We start from the raw sequence: 14,708 nt of genomic DNA on the forward strand, positions 1-14,708 counted from the left end.
GGTGGGGGGGCAGTTGCAAGGCTGCAGGGAGACTTGGCTCCATCAGACCTGAGCTCTGGCTGTTTTCGCATGGCTAGAGACGCACACTGACAGACGCGGGCAGATGCAGGCAGACTCGTGCGCACGCACACAGCCACCCCCGAACCCAGCGGAGGAGAACAGCCAAGCCCCTTGCCCTTGAACTGTCTCCTTAGATGAGTCAGAAAATGGGCGGTATTGCACTGAATTGAAAGGAAATCTCTTTTCTGTTCAACTGACGACCACAGTGGGGATTCTGGTATTTTACTTTTTTTGAGGTTCAGTTGAGTTGCCCTTTTAGGACAGACATGGGGGTTTAAAAGACGAGGAGGGAATCTGGGTTAGCTACACAAGAAGAAACCTAGGACAGAGGGCTGAATGAAAGGACAGAGACTACTAAGCTGTGATTAAGGAAGAACTGCTGCTATTTAAGAGTTAAGCTAAGAAAGAGAGGAAGACGGAATGGCCATGAGAGGAGGAGTGGATGCTGGGGGCAGCAGCGGTTTTCTCCAAGCAGGGAGATCAGCATCATGCTTGCAGAGGCTGAAAGACAACCTGAGAAAGATAAGTGGGATGAGGAAAGAGCATATGCTAACGGAGAGGATGAAAGATGCAGAGAAAAGAGCAAACTCCAGCCAGAGAGATAGCGAGGGAGCGATAAAAGGAAAGAAAGAGGAGAGGAGGGTATGTTTGTGTATGACTAAGCAACAGGATCGAAGACGAGAGGAGGAGAGGCAAGGAGAAGAGAGGACATCCACCCCTCTTCTCTGCCCCATGTGTGCAGGGCACGACTGAGGGCGGAAAACTCGAGTAAGCAGACACACTAGTGAACAGACTCATGTTTGCGTGTGTCATGCAGCTGTGGGGTAAAAGGGAGTGGGGGACCTGCCATGTAGCAGGTGCTGACCATTTCACGCCTGTCGGCCCCTCTTAGCCCTGTTTGTCTACACACATTCCCATTAGTCTCTGCAGGTCTGAATCACAACCCCATCTGGAGTCATAGCACATCTTTCTTATTCTCCATTTTGACCATCATCCACTCTTTCCATCCTTGTCTCTCAACAATAATTACTTTTTTTTTGCACACTCCTCTCAGTCTTTGCTTTCTACAATCATGTTTCACTCTGACATTTGCTGGTTGTCTTAGTCACCTCTTAACTGCCGGCAGATTTAGCTCGCATCTTACCCTCCTCCTTTGCAAATGAGTAAGACTGGAGTAGGATGGAGGGAGGAGGTGGTCGGCAGCAAGAAAGCAAAGACTTGGAGGAGGGAGATGATGGAGGCAAGGAAAGTGGTGGAGGGGATGTTCAACAAGAGAGGAAACCAAATAAAATGAGAACAGAGAGAAGGGGGAAAAGTAGAATAAAACTGGAAGAGGGTAAATGTAGGATAAAAAAAGAACAGGAGAGGAACGAATGGTGAAGTGAGAAGAGCAGCAGTGAGGAGCTGAAGCAGCAAAGGGTGACTGATCTGCTCTGAGAGGCTTGGAGAGTGACAGAAACACACGCTATGTGGAGCGATAGCGGAGGCCAATGGCTGCGGAGATAGGATGCACTGGCACAAGATTCCCATGGGAGTTTTAAATGCTGTCAGCATCGCACTCTCTCCCTCCATCCCTCATGTCTTTACTCTCTCCCTCTCTGACTAAGGATTGCACGCTGGCACTGATTTATCTTGGTGCACACTCCGTGGCTTTGTCGTCAAAAAAGCAGCAGCAGCCTCCTTGCTCCACCTGCTCCCTGGATCTCTGCCTCTTCTTTGCTTGCTGATTGTAAAACACAGCAGGTGATGGTTGCATCCTTTGTGTTACAGGGGTCGGTTACATTCCCACTGTATGCAGCCGTGCAGAGCGGCCCCAGAGGAGCAGTGACACATGCTGTGGCATCATAAAATGCCAAGGGACTTGAAGGAAGATGGAGACTTTAAGAGAGAAATAAAGTTTTTAAAAAAATGCAGAATAAGGAGTCAGCAAGGGGACAAATAACTATAAATTAGGGCATTAAGTATGGAGCTGGGTGGCTTTTAAGATAGATGTAGCCTGCAAAAAAAAGAACACTTTCTCCAACCACTATGGATAAGTTTTACCCTTATGTCAGCAAAAAAATAACTTCAGGTTAAGTGCAAGTATGCGACAGAAGATTGGAAGGAGATACATTTTGTATGAGGTGAAAACCAAGAATGAACTCCGCTGAAAGGGGCATCTAAACCCTTGAGGAACATCAGGGGGGGTTGGGGGCCCGTATGACCTGCTTTTCAGTATAACCGGATCCGTTCTGAATGATTCTACTCCAAAAGAAGCCTTCACATGGATGCACTCCTGATTACATGCATACATTTCACAAAAAAACAAACCTTCAATCCTGCACACACAAAGAATACAAGCATGATTTCAATCAAATGTACCCAAACATTAAAACCCTCTTTATTTCAAAGTCAACAGTGTCATCCTGGGTGATCACATCACTTGTAGTGATTGAAGTCTTACTTTTAGTGCTCCGTTTTAAAGACAAAGCTAATTTGCTTTGCTGTAGTCCCTCCTGTCATCATTAGTGCTCAAGTGTAGTGCTGATAAACCACTCAGCCCAAGTGATCATAACCCTCAGTTTGGAAAAAATAAAATATAAAAAGCTAAAAATATCTAAAGGCGGCCCAACATAAACCCTTAAATGCTTTGTGAGGAAAATGCTGTACAATTGCCTTAAGATACACAAACCGGCAGAGAGACCTTGGGCACCGCTGAGGCATAGAAGTTTAGTACAGCTTATTAACAGCATGCAAAGAGACATGAAAAAGTGACATGCTCTCTTAGAAGCAAGCACAGAAAAAAATACAAAGCTGAAGGAGAAAATCCAAATGCCCTCGAAAGAATGAACACAAACCACCTCAGACAGACATTCCCATCCCCGAATACATACAAGGACAGAGCAGCTGGACCCACTAACCCTACGCTAGACGCCCCAGACGAACCTCAACCCAGAGAACAAGTGTGTGTGTTTATGTTAACATGTGAGGCAGAACAAGGTGGATCCCTGAGGAAGCAATAGAAGCTTAAAACACCAGGAAATGTGTGGCTTGTGTGATGAAAGAGCACTGGGTTCCACTTCATCAGTTATTAGGATATAAATGTTTTCATATTCAAGCCTGGGGTAAGTTTACATGATGAATGAATATTAACTGGGCGTTTCATTTTACTCCCAAAAAATCTCAGTGCTTTTTCAATACATTTACCATGTATAATTTATCAGCTTGTTTGGACATGTGCAACTTATACAAATTACACCAAGTGTTGGTTTTAATCAATTTAGGAGGAGCAGATGAGTGAATCTGTGATCCCTATTCATTTTATTGCAGGGAAGTGCATAAAAAAACATCACTTCAGCTGATTATTCCTAACTAATGCACATGTGTTGTAGTTATGTGTCAGAGTGAAAACCTCCCCTGAAACATTTATGCAGCTGTTGCGGCGTATGTTTGTAAAATAAAAGTGTGCACTTGTTTGTGTCGTGCAGCTCACCTCTGACGAAGACTGCGATCTGCTCTTTGGTGGTTCCTATGCGGTTCTTGACCTCGCAGACAAAAGTGGTGTTGACGAACTCGTCTACCTTCAGTACCCTCAGCTCGTTTTCCATGGCCTGCACCGTGGCCGGCAACTCTCCGGACATGCTGCAGGAATAAGAGAACATCGGCACAAGGAAGAAAAAAAAGTGAGATGGCCAAATAAAAGATAAAGAGGATGTCTGAGCTAACAAGTTCAGCATTTACAGAATTGTCCTGCAATGTTTAGTGTCAAATTCAACCAAACTTGTTCAGCAGTCAGATTCTGACTTTTCTCAGAAGGCAATCCTTTATAGCACTAAAGAAAAATGAAAACTGTTGATACAAGCTTAGAATATCTCCAGTTTTAAAGTTTTTAATTCAATATTTGCCAGAGTAGCTGATCCAAGTGTCATGTAGTTCTCATTATCAAAGAGTTAAATCTTGTCACAGAGTCCATTATGACAAAATACTTGGCTATCTCCATAATCAGAGCACACTTTTGTACTGACAATAATAAAAGCGCTGATTACGGCTCGATGAGGACCACAGAACCGGGAGTGAAATGGGGGCAGTGTGAGAAAAGAGACCTTGAGAGAGCAAAAGACAAGACCATAAAAATTCAATAATGAACCGACACTCACGTATTCCATTTTACAGAGAATGGAACGGGGTTTGCTTTAGCGTCACAGGTGAGCACCACGTTGGTACGGCCCAAGTACCAGTTCTTGTCGTACCCATTAATCGTCACCTCAGGGGGAACTGGGGGATGACAAACGAATGACAAGAGAAGGAAAGAGGAGAAGATCGCAGGGAGAAGACAAAAAAAAAAGTTTAGTTAGCCACTTTGAAATAGGCAAACCCTATCACAGCAGAGGAACATATAAAGCAGTGTTGTGTTGTGTGTTGTCTTACACTGAACAGCTAGCTTCAGCGGTATGCTCTCTGGATTGACCTGAGTCCTGTGCTCCACACTGCAGCTGATGTCTTTCCCGTTGTCTGATGATTTTGGAACCAGGTGGTATTCACTGATCACAGTCTCGGTGTCGTCAGTCCCCGGCTTGGATTTTGTCTTTTCTTCACCATTGACTGTGGTGATCCATTTGATCGTAGCAGGGGGGCGACCGTTCGCAGACTCGCAGCGAGCCACGACGACTGACTGCGTGCTGGCATTCACCGTAACGATGGAGGCTGAGTTTTTTGGCTTGGCTGATGGATGAATTGATAAAATGATGCAAAGGTGGAGGACGGAGACAAGAAGAAAAAAAAAGTGACAGAGAGAAGATTAAAGGACGTGTAGATAGATAAAATGAAAATAAGGCCGCTGAGGAAAAAGATAATGTGCAGCATTATCTACTATTGACAAACAATTTGAGTCACAAGTCTGGCGAAAGCAAACAACCTCTGTTTCCCCACCCTCCCTCAACACTCACCCTGCTCTCTGTCCAGTCAATCTTTTCCCTCTCCAGAGCATTCATTGACAAACAATTACAGGCACCGGAGCTAAAACTCACAAACCCCAAACCTTTTATCACGTTGCCTTCATTTTTTAATCCATCTCCTCTCTATACTGTCACCCAACACCGATAAAATATTGCTCTGACTGGTCCGTCGCATTTCCACCGTTTCATAACTCAGTCCTTCCTTAGGCTCCTCTCCTCTCCTCTCCTCTCCTCTCCTCTCCTCTTCCTCGTTTGCCCTCTCTGATAGCTGTGTTGGATCAGTCGAGAGCGGGCAAGACAGGAACTGACAGCAGGCATGACAAGCAGCCTGATCAATACACTGCCTGAGGGGAGGCATGCAGGCATGATGAGTTAAGAGGAAGATGAAGGAAGAAGAGGCCGGGGGTGCAAGGCCAATGGTTCCGTAAGATTTAGAGGAACAAAACTGGTCTGATGATACCACTTACAGTAGCAATTAGGGCAAACTGTAAATGCTTTGAAACTGCTTTCTACCTTTGAGGAAAAAACAAGCCGGAATAAAAAAACAAAAAACAAAAAAATACAGAGCGAGCACTGGATACCTTTAAACATATTGCCTGCAAGGTAAATTTGTTTGCTATAACCAGATGGGTAACTAAAATGATGAAGAAAAAAAAAAAACTACAAAGAGCTGCTTCACTTCGTCTTGGCACAGATTCAGAGAGTCTGGAAACTCTGCTGGAAAGATGAGCACGACCAAACATTTTTGGCAAGAAGAGTAAATTAAACAGATAAAGACAGTTGGCCAATTTCTCTCATATTTTTTTTGTCAATCTGTGGAGGATGCATAAAACTCATTAAGCAACAAATTAGTTAAAAAAAAAAAAAGTTAATTAGGATTATTCTGAGCTTGGATTCTTTGTACCTGACACAAAGGTGATAACTGAATATTATCCTCATGAAGGAAAACAAAGATTTATCAAAGCAGAGCATTGTGTTCTGCACTGATTAAACAGCCACAGAAACTCATTCTGTTGTGTAAATATACATTTCTGACTGCTTCATTTTTCATAAGACAGTTTCTTCATTGATTAAAATGTCGACTTTGATCTTCTCACATCTCCTTTGTTACTAAAACTCTTCAGCTTGACTATGGCTTTGTGCACACTGCAGGCCTTAATGCTCAATTTCATTTTTTTGCTGAGACCCCCACTTTTTAATTTTGTATTTTTTTAAAATTTAATTTAATTGAGACTGCCATCAGACTCCAGTGTGAGCATTCTACGGTCCTGAAGCGACCTGCGTGTGCAAAAGGAACAATGTCACATGAAGCACGCTGTGTTTGTGAAAGTAAATAAAGATGCTACAGATGTTAGCATGTGTGCTTCATTTCTGAAGTTGTTGTGCAACCAGAGCTGACTTAATTATTATTATTATTATCTGCCATGTTGGTTTCGTCCGGTGTTTACATTTGATCTTGCCACTTCCCGCCTACTGCGACACAGGATTGCACTCCTAGAATGGAAGTGATGTACTGAAAATAAAGGAGACAACCAAGTTCAAATGTTGTTCCCATCACGCTAGTATCTGTATGATCCGAAACCACTGTTGGTATCATGCATTTTGAGATTTGTCATGTCCAGGATGACTGAGAAACTATACAAAGTTTTAATTTAATTTAATTTTTTAAAGACAAAGTAACTGGACTTCTGTTCTGTAGCTGATGACGTGCAGCGTTCTGAGCTTTAAACTGCATGACAATGGTACTGATAATATCAACATCTGGATCGATCTGCAAATAAATAAATAGGATTTGTGCCACTTGTGTGAAGGTAGCAAATATACAACTGTTATCAATGTCAAATTTCATCCCAATAAGCAAACTTTTAGACATTTATACTAAATTAACCTTTCAGGCTTATTTATACTTCTAGTATTACTGATGAATTTCTTTGCAAGCTTTGACTGGATGCATCTATGCATTCACATCGACTATTATCACCTACCGCTGTGGAAGGCAGACAATCATGTAATCGCCTCTGTGCATGTGCACGTGTGTTTGTTAGCTAAACATCTCTTGAACCACTGGATGGATTTAAATAAAATTCTCAAAGTAGTAATTATTGGATTTATAAGTACAATTGCTATATTTTTGATGTCAGCCCAATTGAAAAAAAAAAAAAAAAATTCCACAGCTCAGAAAATAAAAAAATGGCTTCAACTCTTGTCACTTCTGCAGACATCGAGCTAACATCTGGTGTGGTAGTAGCTGAGAATCATCCCCAACAGATACTCTGAGCGCTAATAAGTCGCCCAAGATTGAAGAAAAGTTAATGAGATCAATGTATTTTCAAGCTTTGACCAAAATGGCCACAACTCTGTAATGTTTTTTTTCTTAGTTTAAAAATTTGGCATGAAAGGTGGCGGGTGATATGGAATGATAAAAATTCCTTCATGTAATTTTAGGCTTTTAATTGATTATTATTTTATCTATTTTTTATTAAAGTTTCTAAAAAGGGTATTAAATGAACATGATGGGTAAAAAATGTCATCATTTTTAGAGGGCAATTCAACTATACTAAGAGCTTGTTAGAATAAACACTTGAACTACAATAAGCTCTTGACTGAACTAAAAAAAGAAAAGTCAGAGGCACAACACCAAAAGTTAGGGTAAAATATAAGGCATACGCTGTAATTTTCTGTTTGTTTATCACTTTATATCAGTCATCACAATAGAAATAGGCTTAATATGTTCGAATAACAAAAATTCCTTTAAAGGACATTTGTTTTACATGTTGATCACTGTGACGCACACTATTATCTAACACCCATGAGATTAAGGAAACACCATAAAAGCACAGAGAGCGAGTTCCAGATTAAAGCGTTTGCTTTTACTTTGAAATGTGACAAGCTTACCTTCCCTCAGTGATGGGCTCAAAGAGAAACCGAAAGCTTGAAGCTGAAATAATCCCTCTGTTTCCCAAAGGAATAATCTCAGTCTTGTGTTAAATATCAGTAAATCTTCCATTTTATATCTAAAGAAGCTCAGCTGGGTGACAAACTTCATGGAAGTGCCAACTCTGGACTGGAATTAGTTCCTAGTGCCGAAACTTCTAGGAACTTTAATGCCACTCCAGACATATTTCCTTTAGTTTGAACTGAAGTTTATAAATGAAAAGACCTGGTTTGATTTGTTCTGATGTTTTTGTGCTCATCAGAACCTCAGTGGTTAAATAAGTTTCAAATATGTACAGTAATTGTGTGAATTCAAACAATGTTTTTTTTTAATTTAGTTCATATTTCCAACCATTTCTGCATACATTGTGCTATTTTAGGCTTTCCCTTTTTAAAATGTTTATCTCATTCAGGATTTGGGTGCTATGATTGTTGTTTATTGAAACTTTTACACTTATTATTTAAACTATATTTGCAAATATGTTCCCCGTAGAAATGCATTGAGATCTCTTCAGTTCCTTTAAAAACATTGTTCTCTTTGAAATCTTCCCCAGTAAAGTCGTTCCATTTGTCTTCTTATGCTACTTTTAGCGTTTTCCTGGCCTTTTGCAGCTTTTTGCTACTGTTGGCTTTTAGGTGGTGTACCTTAATTTACTTTCAGCTCCAGTTATTCAGTACTTGCCATTCAAACCTCATTTTCACAGAAAACACAATTTCTCTAGATTCTAAAGGCATTTTTTTTAGTAAAACAGCAGATTATGTTAGTGACTTACCTAACATGACCAGCTGAGTGATGCCCTGCTCGTTGCCACTGGGGTAAGTTGCATATTCACAGATGTACTTCCCTCCGTCTGTCAGTCGGACATCAGTGATCTGGATTGAAGGGGCATTCATGTCTGGAGGACTGCGTGTGAAGCTGACTCTACCCTTCACTGGTGAGTCGGGGTAGCTGGGCTCAAAGTTGGGGTGAAACACAGCTATGTTCTGCCGTTCTCCGTCCGTTGGCTCGTATATCCAAGTGACCTACGACGGAGCACGAACAGGGTCAGCAGTCAGGAGGCACGGAGTGGCCAAGAGAGACAACCGGCCTCATTTATCATGTCATTGATAAGCAACACTGGGAGCATTTTAAGACATACACCATTTAAAGTAAACCACACGGGGCGACGCGCGCAGCATCACAATCGAGTAAGTGGAGCAGGTATGAATATGGATGCGAGCATTTCTAAGAACTTCACTTTCTCAGCTGTTCACAGTAAAAACCAACAAAGTTGTTCACTTCATTGAAATGCAACTAAGTGGCAGCACAGATTAACATTTTCAAACCCCTGAAGCAAAATGAAATTAAGTACTGTTTGTTTAAAGCAATAAAACATTAAGCCTAAATTTAATAAAAACCTATTTCCTGCCTTCGGATGGTTTCTGTGGACTATTATTTGTTAAAGTTTAATTAGCAAAAAAGGGGCATATAAACCTGAATTGTGATTCCTTTCTTTGTTGTTTAATTGTTTTTATCTACCTGTCTGACTGAACTTTTGCACTTTTATAATTAAAGCAAAATGTAACCTGATCATTTATTTTACAGAAAAGGAGACAGTGTATCTAGTTTATGTGAGACGTGAATCAAATCATAAAAAAAATCAAGCAATTTCAACAGAACGTTGTGTCAAGTCAGCACTATGAGCTGCAAGTTTCAGAAGAAAGACGTTTTTATGAGAATTTCATACTACAAATTCAGTTTAGAGTTGATATAAGTGTGTTAGTGAAAATGGATAATAAAATACAGAACAGAGAATAAAAAAAGGAAGCAAAGGCATCTTGGAAATGTGTTTCTGACCATTGTGAGCTGTACTCCAGTGGCATCTGCAAAGGAGCAGCGCAGGTTGACTGTCTGGCCTGGATACGACAACACCTCTGGATCTACCTTCACCCTTTGACCCGAGGCTCCTGCAGGGAACAAAAAGTTAAAAAAAAAAGAGAGGAAAAGAAAAACATTAACCGCAGTCATTTCATTCACAGGGGAAGAAAACCAAGAAAGGGAGCGAAAAGAATCATGTTGGTAATAAAGCTGATGATAAATGAGGACAGTATGGAGGTGTCTGCTACAACAAAGGACAATATTAGTGAACCCAGGCAAGTAGGCCAAGAGTCTGGTATCTCTACACGACTGCATGTGTGGGGATGGAGTGGCTGAGGGGGGAAAAAAGGCAGAAAATAGACAAAAAACAGTTCTCCTTTGAACATGGGTCATAAATCATCAGGATGGGCTAAGCTTCTCTATAGCCTGCCATTTGCTGTGCTGACACATTCCTCTGTAACAGCAGTCAAAATAAATACGCTTTTCTTGGTGTGTGAGAAATACGGAGCAAATGGGGGAGTTTTAGAACGACAATCTGTTCCTGAGTGTGTTCGTGTGTGCATAATCCAGGTCTCTGTGAAAATGTAATTACTTGTATGAATGAAGACGAATATTTCAGCGCATGTCAGTTTTAAACAAAAATAGATTACCTGAAGTTAAACAACTTTAAAATCTCGCAGCTAAGACTGCGTGGCGCATCCTGTAGCCTGTTCTACAAGCTACAGACATGCAACACCTCCGGTGAAACAATTACCGAAAGAGAAACTATAACCCACAGAACTAGTTCTACCTGTTTGTCCTGAGACAAAGCTGTTGTGTTGAAACCAACATGAACTGGAGAACAGAACCACACACACACACACTAAATCTAGATCTGGGAGGAAAGGGCAGAGCTGTCTCTCTTATTTGACAAGCAATGAACACCACACCTTCTCTTCTCTGGGGAGATCTGAAATATCAATATAGAGGAAGAGATGAGGGAGGAATGACTGAAAGACTTGAGTGCCAAAGTGGAAGAAAACAAGACTTTCCTAGAATAACACCAGCTCTCTCAGGACCAACCCAATTTACAACCACAAAATATCCCCCTTACAGCCACAGAGAAACCTCTGGACAACCACTAATCAGCCCGTGGGAGAAGCACGGAGCCCTTTCGGGTGAAAAGCAGAATGTTTTTTTCCCCCCCGTTTGGACGGACGCACTCGTCACATACTTCTGTGGAAGTCAACATACAGCTTAAAGGGATAGTCTAGTCATTTCTGAAGTGAAGTTCTGTCAAACAGTTTTAAGTAGTTATTACCTTATCAGCCTTGACATCAGCCACAGAGCTCAGATTACAAAGAAAGAGGCTTTATACAGGCTGGGCTAATGGCTTCTCGGACGTGGGTCTGTTTTCTTGGCTTTTCAGGCTTTTAAAAGAAGTTAATGCTTGCTTGACAGTGTTTGATTAGTTTGTTGCCGTTTTCTAACTGAACAATTACACAAATGTATGCATGTTGAGCTCCAATAGACCTTTTTTTTTTGCCGTTGGTGATGAGGCTGGGAACGTATCAGTTCACCTGATCCGCGCATCCAGTCAGTCCAAAACTTTATTCAGTTCCCGCTGGACTGATATATTTCACAGCCTCTCAGTAGCATCAGCACAAACAAGGTCTAGGCTCAGCATACAACACGGACATTGTTTGGTTGAACAAGTGGCAACAAACTAGACACTCCTGTGTGTTGTTTGCAAGAAATAGTGGCTTTATAAGCCTAAAAAATTATTTAAAAAGTGTCCCTCATTTGGCTAGTCATTAGCCTAGTTTGTAGGCTAGACAACCCAAATACTGTTGACTTTTTCCTCCACAGCAGACTTATCCTTTAATCTTAAAGGAAACTTTAAATCTGTCAGAGTGGAGTTCTGACGATTTTGAAAATGTATCATCTTACCTGTTGCAGATAGCTGCTGCTGCCAGTGTTTGAATTAGCAAAGAAACATGGAATTCTATGTAAAGATCAGCATAATGTAAAACTGATTCAGAAAGAAAGGTTCATAAAATCTGCTATAAAATGTTTGAGTCCACTTCGGTCTCGGCCACAGTCTGCTCATCAGATGGTCCAAATTAAACCAGTTCTCAAAACTGAGGTCGCTCAAAGAGCCGTCTTCTAAAAGTAAGATTAGTTGTTCATAACATTTCCACAGAACCTCGCTTTAAAAGATTTGAACTATCACTTTAACTGTAATTTAAAGAGCAGTCACGATTTTTTGTCAGTCGACCTGAATTAGTGTAACAAACAAGTTTAGTTTTTGTAAAAAGAAGCTGTGCTTTGGTTACAAATTGATGCACTAGAAAAGGAGAAAAAGGGATGAAAGGTTACTAAAATTCTTGATTACTGCTCGTGATTGTGAATAAAGTCTGTTTGACATCTCCAAGGTCAGCATCTCTTAGGAAACTCATGTTTCTCTTATGTCCACATACCAAGTATGCAAGTTGACATGCACAAACATCCACATGCGTTTGGGGATGCGGGGGCAGGACTCGGGCAGGTTTGTTGTCCGTCATTCAGATGCAATAAAAGGTGAGTCCACACAGAGCAGCTCCTGTCAGAGCTCAGACGAAAGACAGGCTGGCCTTAGACTCCTTACAGCCCCCGGGGAAATGAATATTATACTCGAAACAAGCACAGTCTCATCCTTCACAATAACCCCAAAACCCCAATCCTGAAGTCTCAAACTGTCATTAAAACAGCAGACAGAAAGAAAGAAAAAAGTCTGTGTGTGCACAAATATGCAGAGTGGGAAATGCTGAGGCAAGGCCACATGTGAAAGAGTAATTGTCAGTATAAATATTTGGAATGATTTGGCCCTAATAAACCAAAGGATGACAGAAACTAAGGGAACTGACGAATAAAAGACAGTTCAAGGGTAAGAGAGAAAAGCGCAGCAGCAAAGTGAGAGCTGAGAAAGACAAAGAAAAAAAGATCGGAGGGGAGGAGAGTGAGAACAGAAACCGTGTGTCACCGCTGCTCTACTTTAGGAAAGCTCGACTGCCTGCAGGTGACGTACAAAAAAAAAAAAAAAAAGACACCAAAGCAGGCACACACATAACAAATGCACATGCACACAAAAACTACACTCCTAAACTTCCTCAGGTAGTCAGATGTCAGGAACCTAAGTACTGTCACCTATCATTATGTCTTTAACACCCACATGATGTGCATGCACACACACACACACACACCCACACACACACATTATGCTAATGGTGCCGTGACAGCTCTGCCATATTAACATAGTCCTCTCTGATCTCCTGCCTGGTCACGCTGACATTTCCATATTTTCCCACCATTCGTCTGTGAAGAGGAAAATGAATCGGAGGGGTAGTGTGCTGGAAGGACGGCAGGATGAAATGATGAGACGAGAGACAGCCTGGGAATGCTCAAGTGATGGAGGATGAGAGCCGAGGAGGAGGAGGACGGTGGGTGGGATGAAGTGCAAGGAAAGTGGGGATGAAAGGGTGTGAACAGAACGTGGTGCCAGGAATAGAGAATGTAAGAGGGAGTGAAAGGAGAATGTGTTGAGAGAAAAAAAAAAAAAAAGGAGGAGGTGGTGTGAGCTGTAAACAAGGTTAATAGGAGACAGTTGAGGGACAAAAGAGGGAAATTTGGAGGAGTGAGAGCGGAGGAAGATGCAAGGGGGCAACTAAAAATGGCTAGGTGACGGTGGATGCGAGGGGGTTGTACAGGTGGAGGGAAACAGAGGAGATTAGTGGAGAAGCAGCAGGGTAAACTCCACAGCTAACCTTGTGAAAATCAGCGCATGTGAACAGAGTGAAAACAAAGTGAAACAGTGTGACAGGAATAAGAAGCGAGAGGCCAGAAAAAGGAAAAAAAAAAAATCCTAATTTTCTCTGCAGCTCATTTGAGCCAGCCGTGGCTTATAAAAACGAACATACGCTTATCAGTCTGTCCGCCTGCCTCGCTGCCTGCGACGCCTAATGGCATTCATGTCCTCTGCCTGATCCCCACAATGGTGGAGAAAAGCTCAGCATCATGGCGAACAGGGAGCGCGGGCCATCAACGAAAATATCTAACGGCCTTCAGAGCTCAGTGGCGCTGCCGTTTCATCAAGCTGCGGGCTTTGCACTGTCAGGTGGGCTACAATGAAGCTTCCCCACACTCCACGTTTCCTGAAGATTGCTTCCCACCAGCCCATTGTGTTGTGAGTGCGAGCGTGTCTAAGACGGAGCGCAGGAGAAAGAATGTGGGTGGGTTTCTTCCTTTGGCCTCTCTGGCACACAGCTGTCTCAGTAAGCATTCTGAGCCTTCATTATTCTCTCAGGTTTGTGTGAATTTATTTCCATTATTTTCCTGTTGTTGTTATTGAGGTGCTCACCCTCTGCACTCCTGAAGAGTAATAACTTTTAGACAGGGAGTTGGGAGTGCAGAATAAACTAGATAAACTTTCTCTTACAGGAAAGAGAATGATTTGCAGCCTTTCTGAAAAAAAAAATTATAATTTACTGAGTTTTGAAAGATACCATCAGTTTTTCAAACAGCATAATGTTTAGCAGACTCTGTGGGCACAAAGAATCCTTGAACTTCTAGAAAAGGAACAAAGTGTTGAAAAAAGAAAAACATATTGCAAAGGATGATTTATCAGATCGTTTTGCTGCGTCTTTGTTCAAGAGTCTGGGCTATTTTCTCGACACAACAGCGCTTGTGCTTTTGCTCTGGCCTTGAATACAAGTGGTTTCTGTATGAAAGCTCTACTGAATTGCGAGTTTTGAGAAGCAATGTCCAATTTTGTGTGTTTTTGAGAAACTAGCACAAAGACACACATTCAGCTCAAAGATTACTAATTACTGTGGTTGTAGTTATGTTAAAAGCAACCTAAATTAATTTCCGTTACATTTTACTGTTTTGCTTTGTTAGTCTGATTT

The 14,708-nt window shown here is 41.7% G+C and overlaps 1 protein-coding gene across 2 annotated transcripts in view; it reads right to left on the bottom strand.

Moving 5' to 3' along the window:
* Positions 1 to 14,708, bottom strand: part of si:ch73-22o12.1 (nectin-2) — an 86,822-nt gene that overhangs the window by 42,495 nt on the left and 29,619 nt on the right. For both annotated transcript variants that reach the window (XM_017415411.3, XM_017415410.3), the window contains exons 2-6: positions 9,766 to 9,875; positions 8,702 to 8,951; positions 4,468 to 4,761; positions 4,197 to 4,314; positions 3,533 to 3,681 (exon numbers count right to left, since the gene is read on the bottom strand). In XM_017415411.3, coding sequence (XP_017270900.1) covers positions 3,533 to 3,681; positions 4,197 to 4,314; positions 4,468 to 4,761; positions 8,702 to 8,951; positions 9,766 to 9,875 — 921 coding nt within the window. The remainder of the gene's footprint in view (positions 1 to 3,532; positions 3,682 to 4,196; positions 4,315 to 4,467; positions 4,762 to 8,701; positions 8,952 to 9,765; positions 9,876 to 14,708) is intronic.

This window comes from Kryptolebias marmoratus, linkage group LG16 (genome assembly GCF_001649575.2).
Source record: "Kryptolebias marmoratus isolate JLee-2015 linkage group LG16, ASM164957v2, whole genome shotgun sequence".
Classification (NCBI taxonomy): Eukaryota; Metazoa; Chordata; class Actinopteri; order Cyprinodontiformes; family Rivulidae; genus Kryptolebias; species Kryptolebias marmoratus.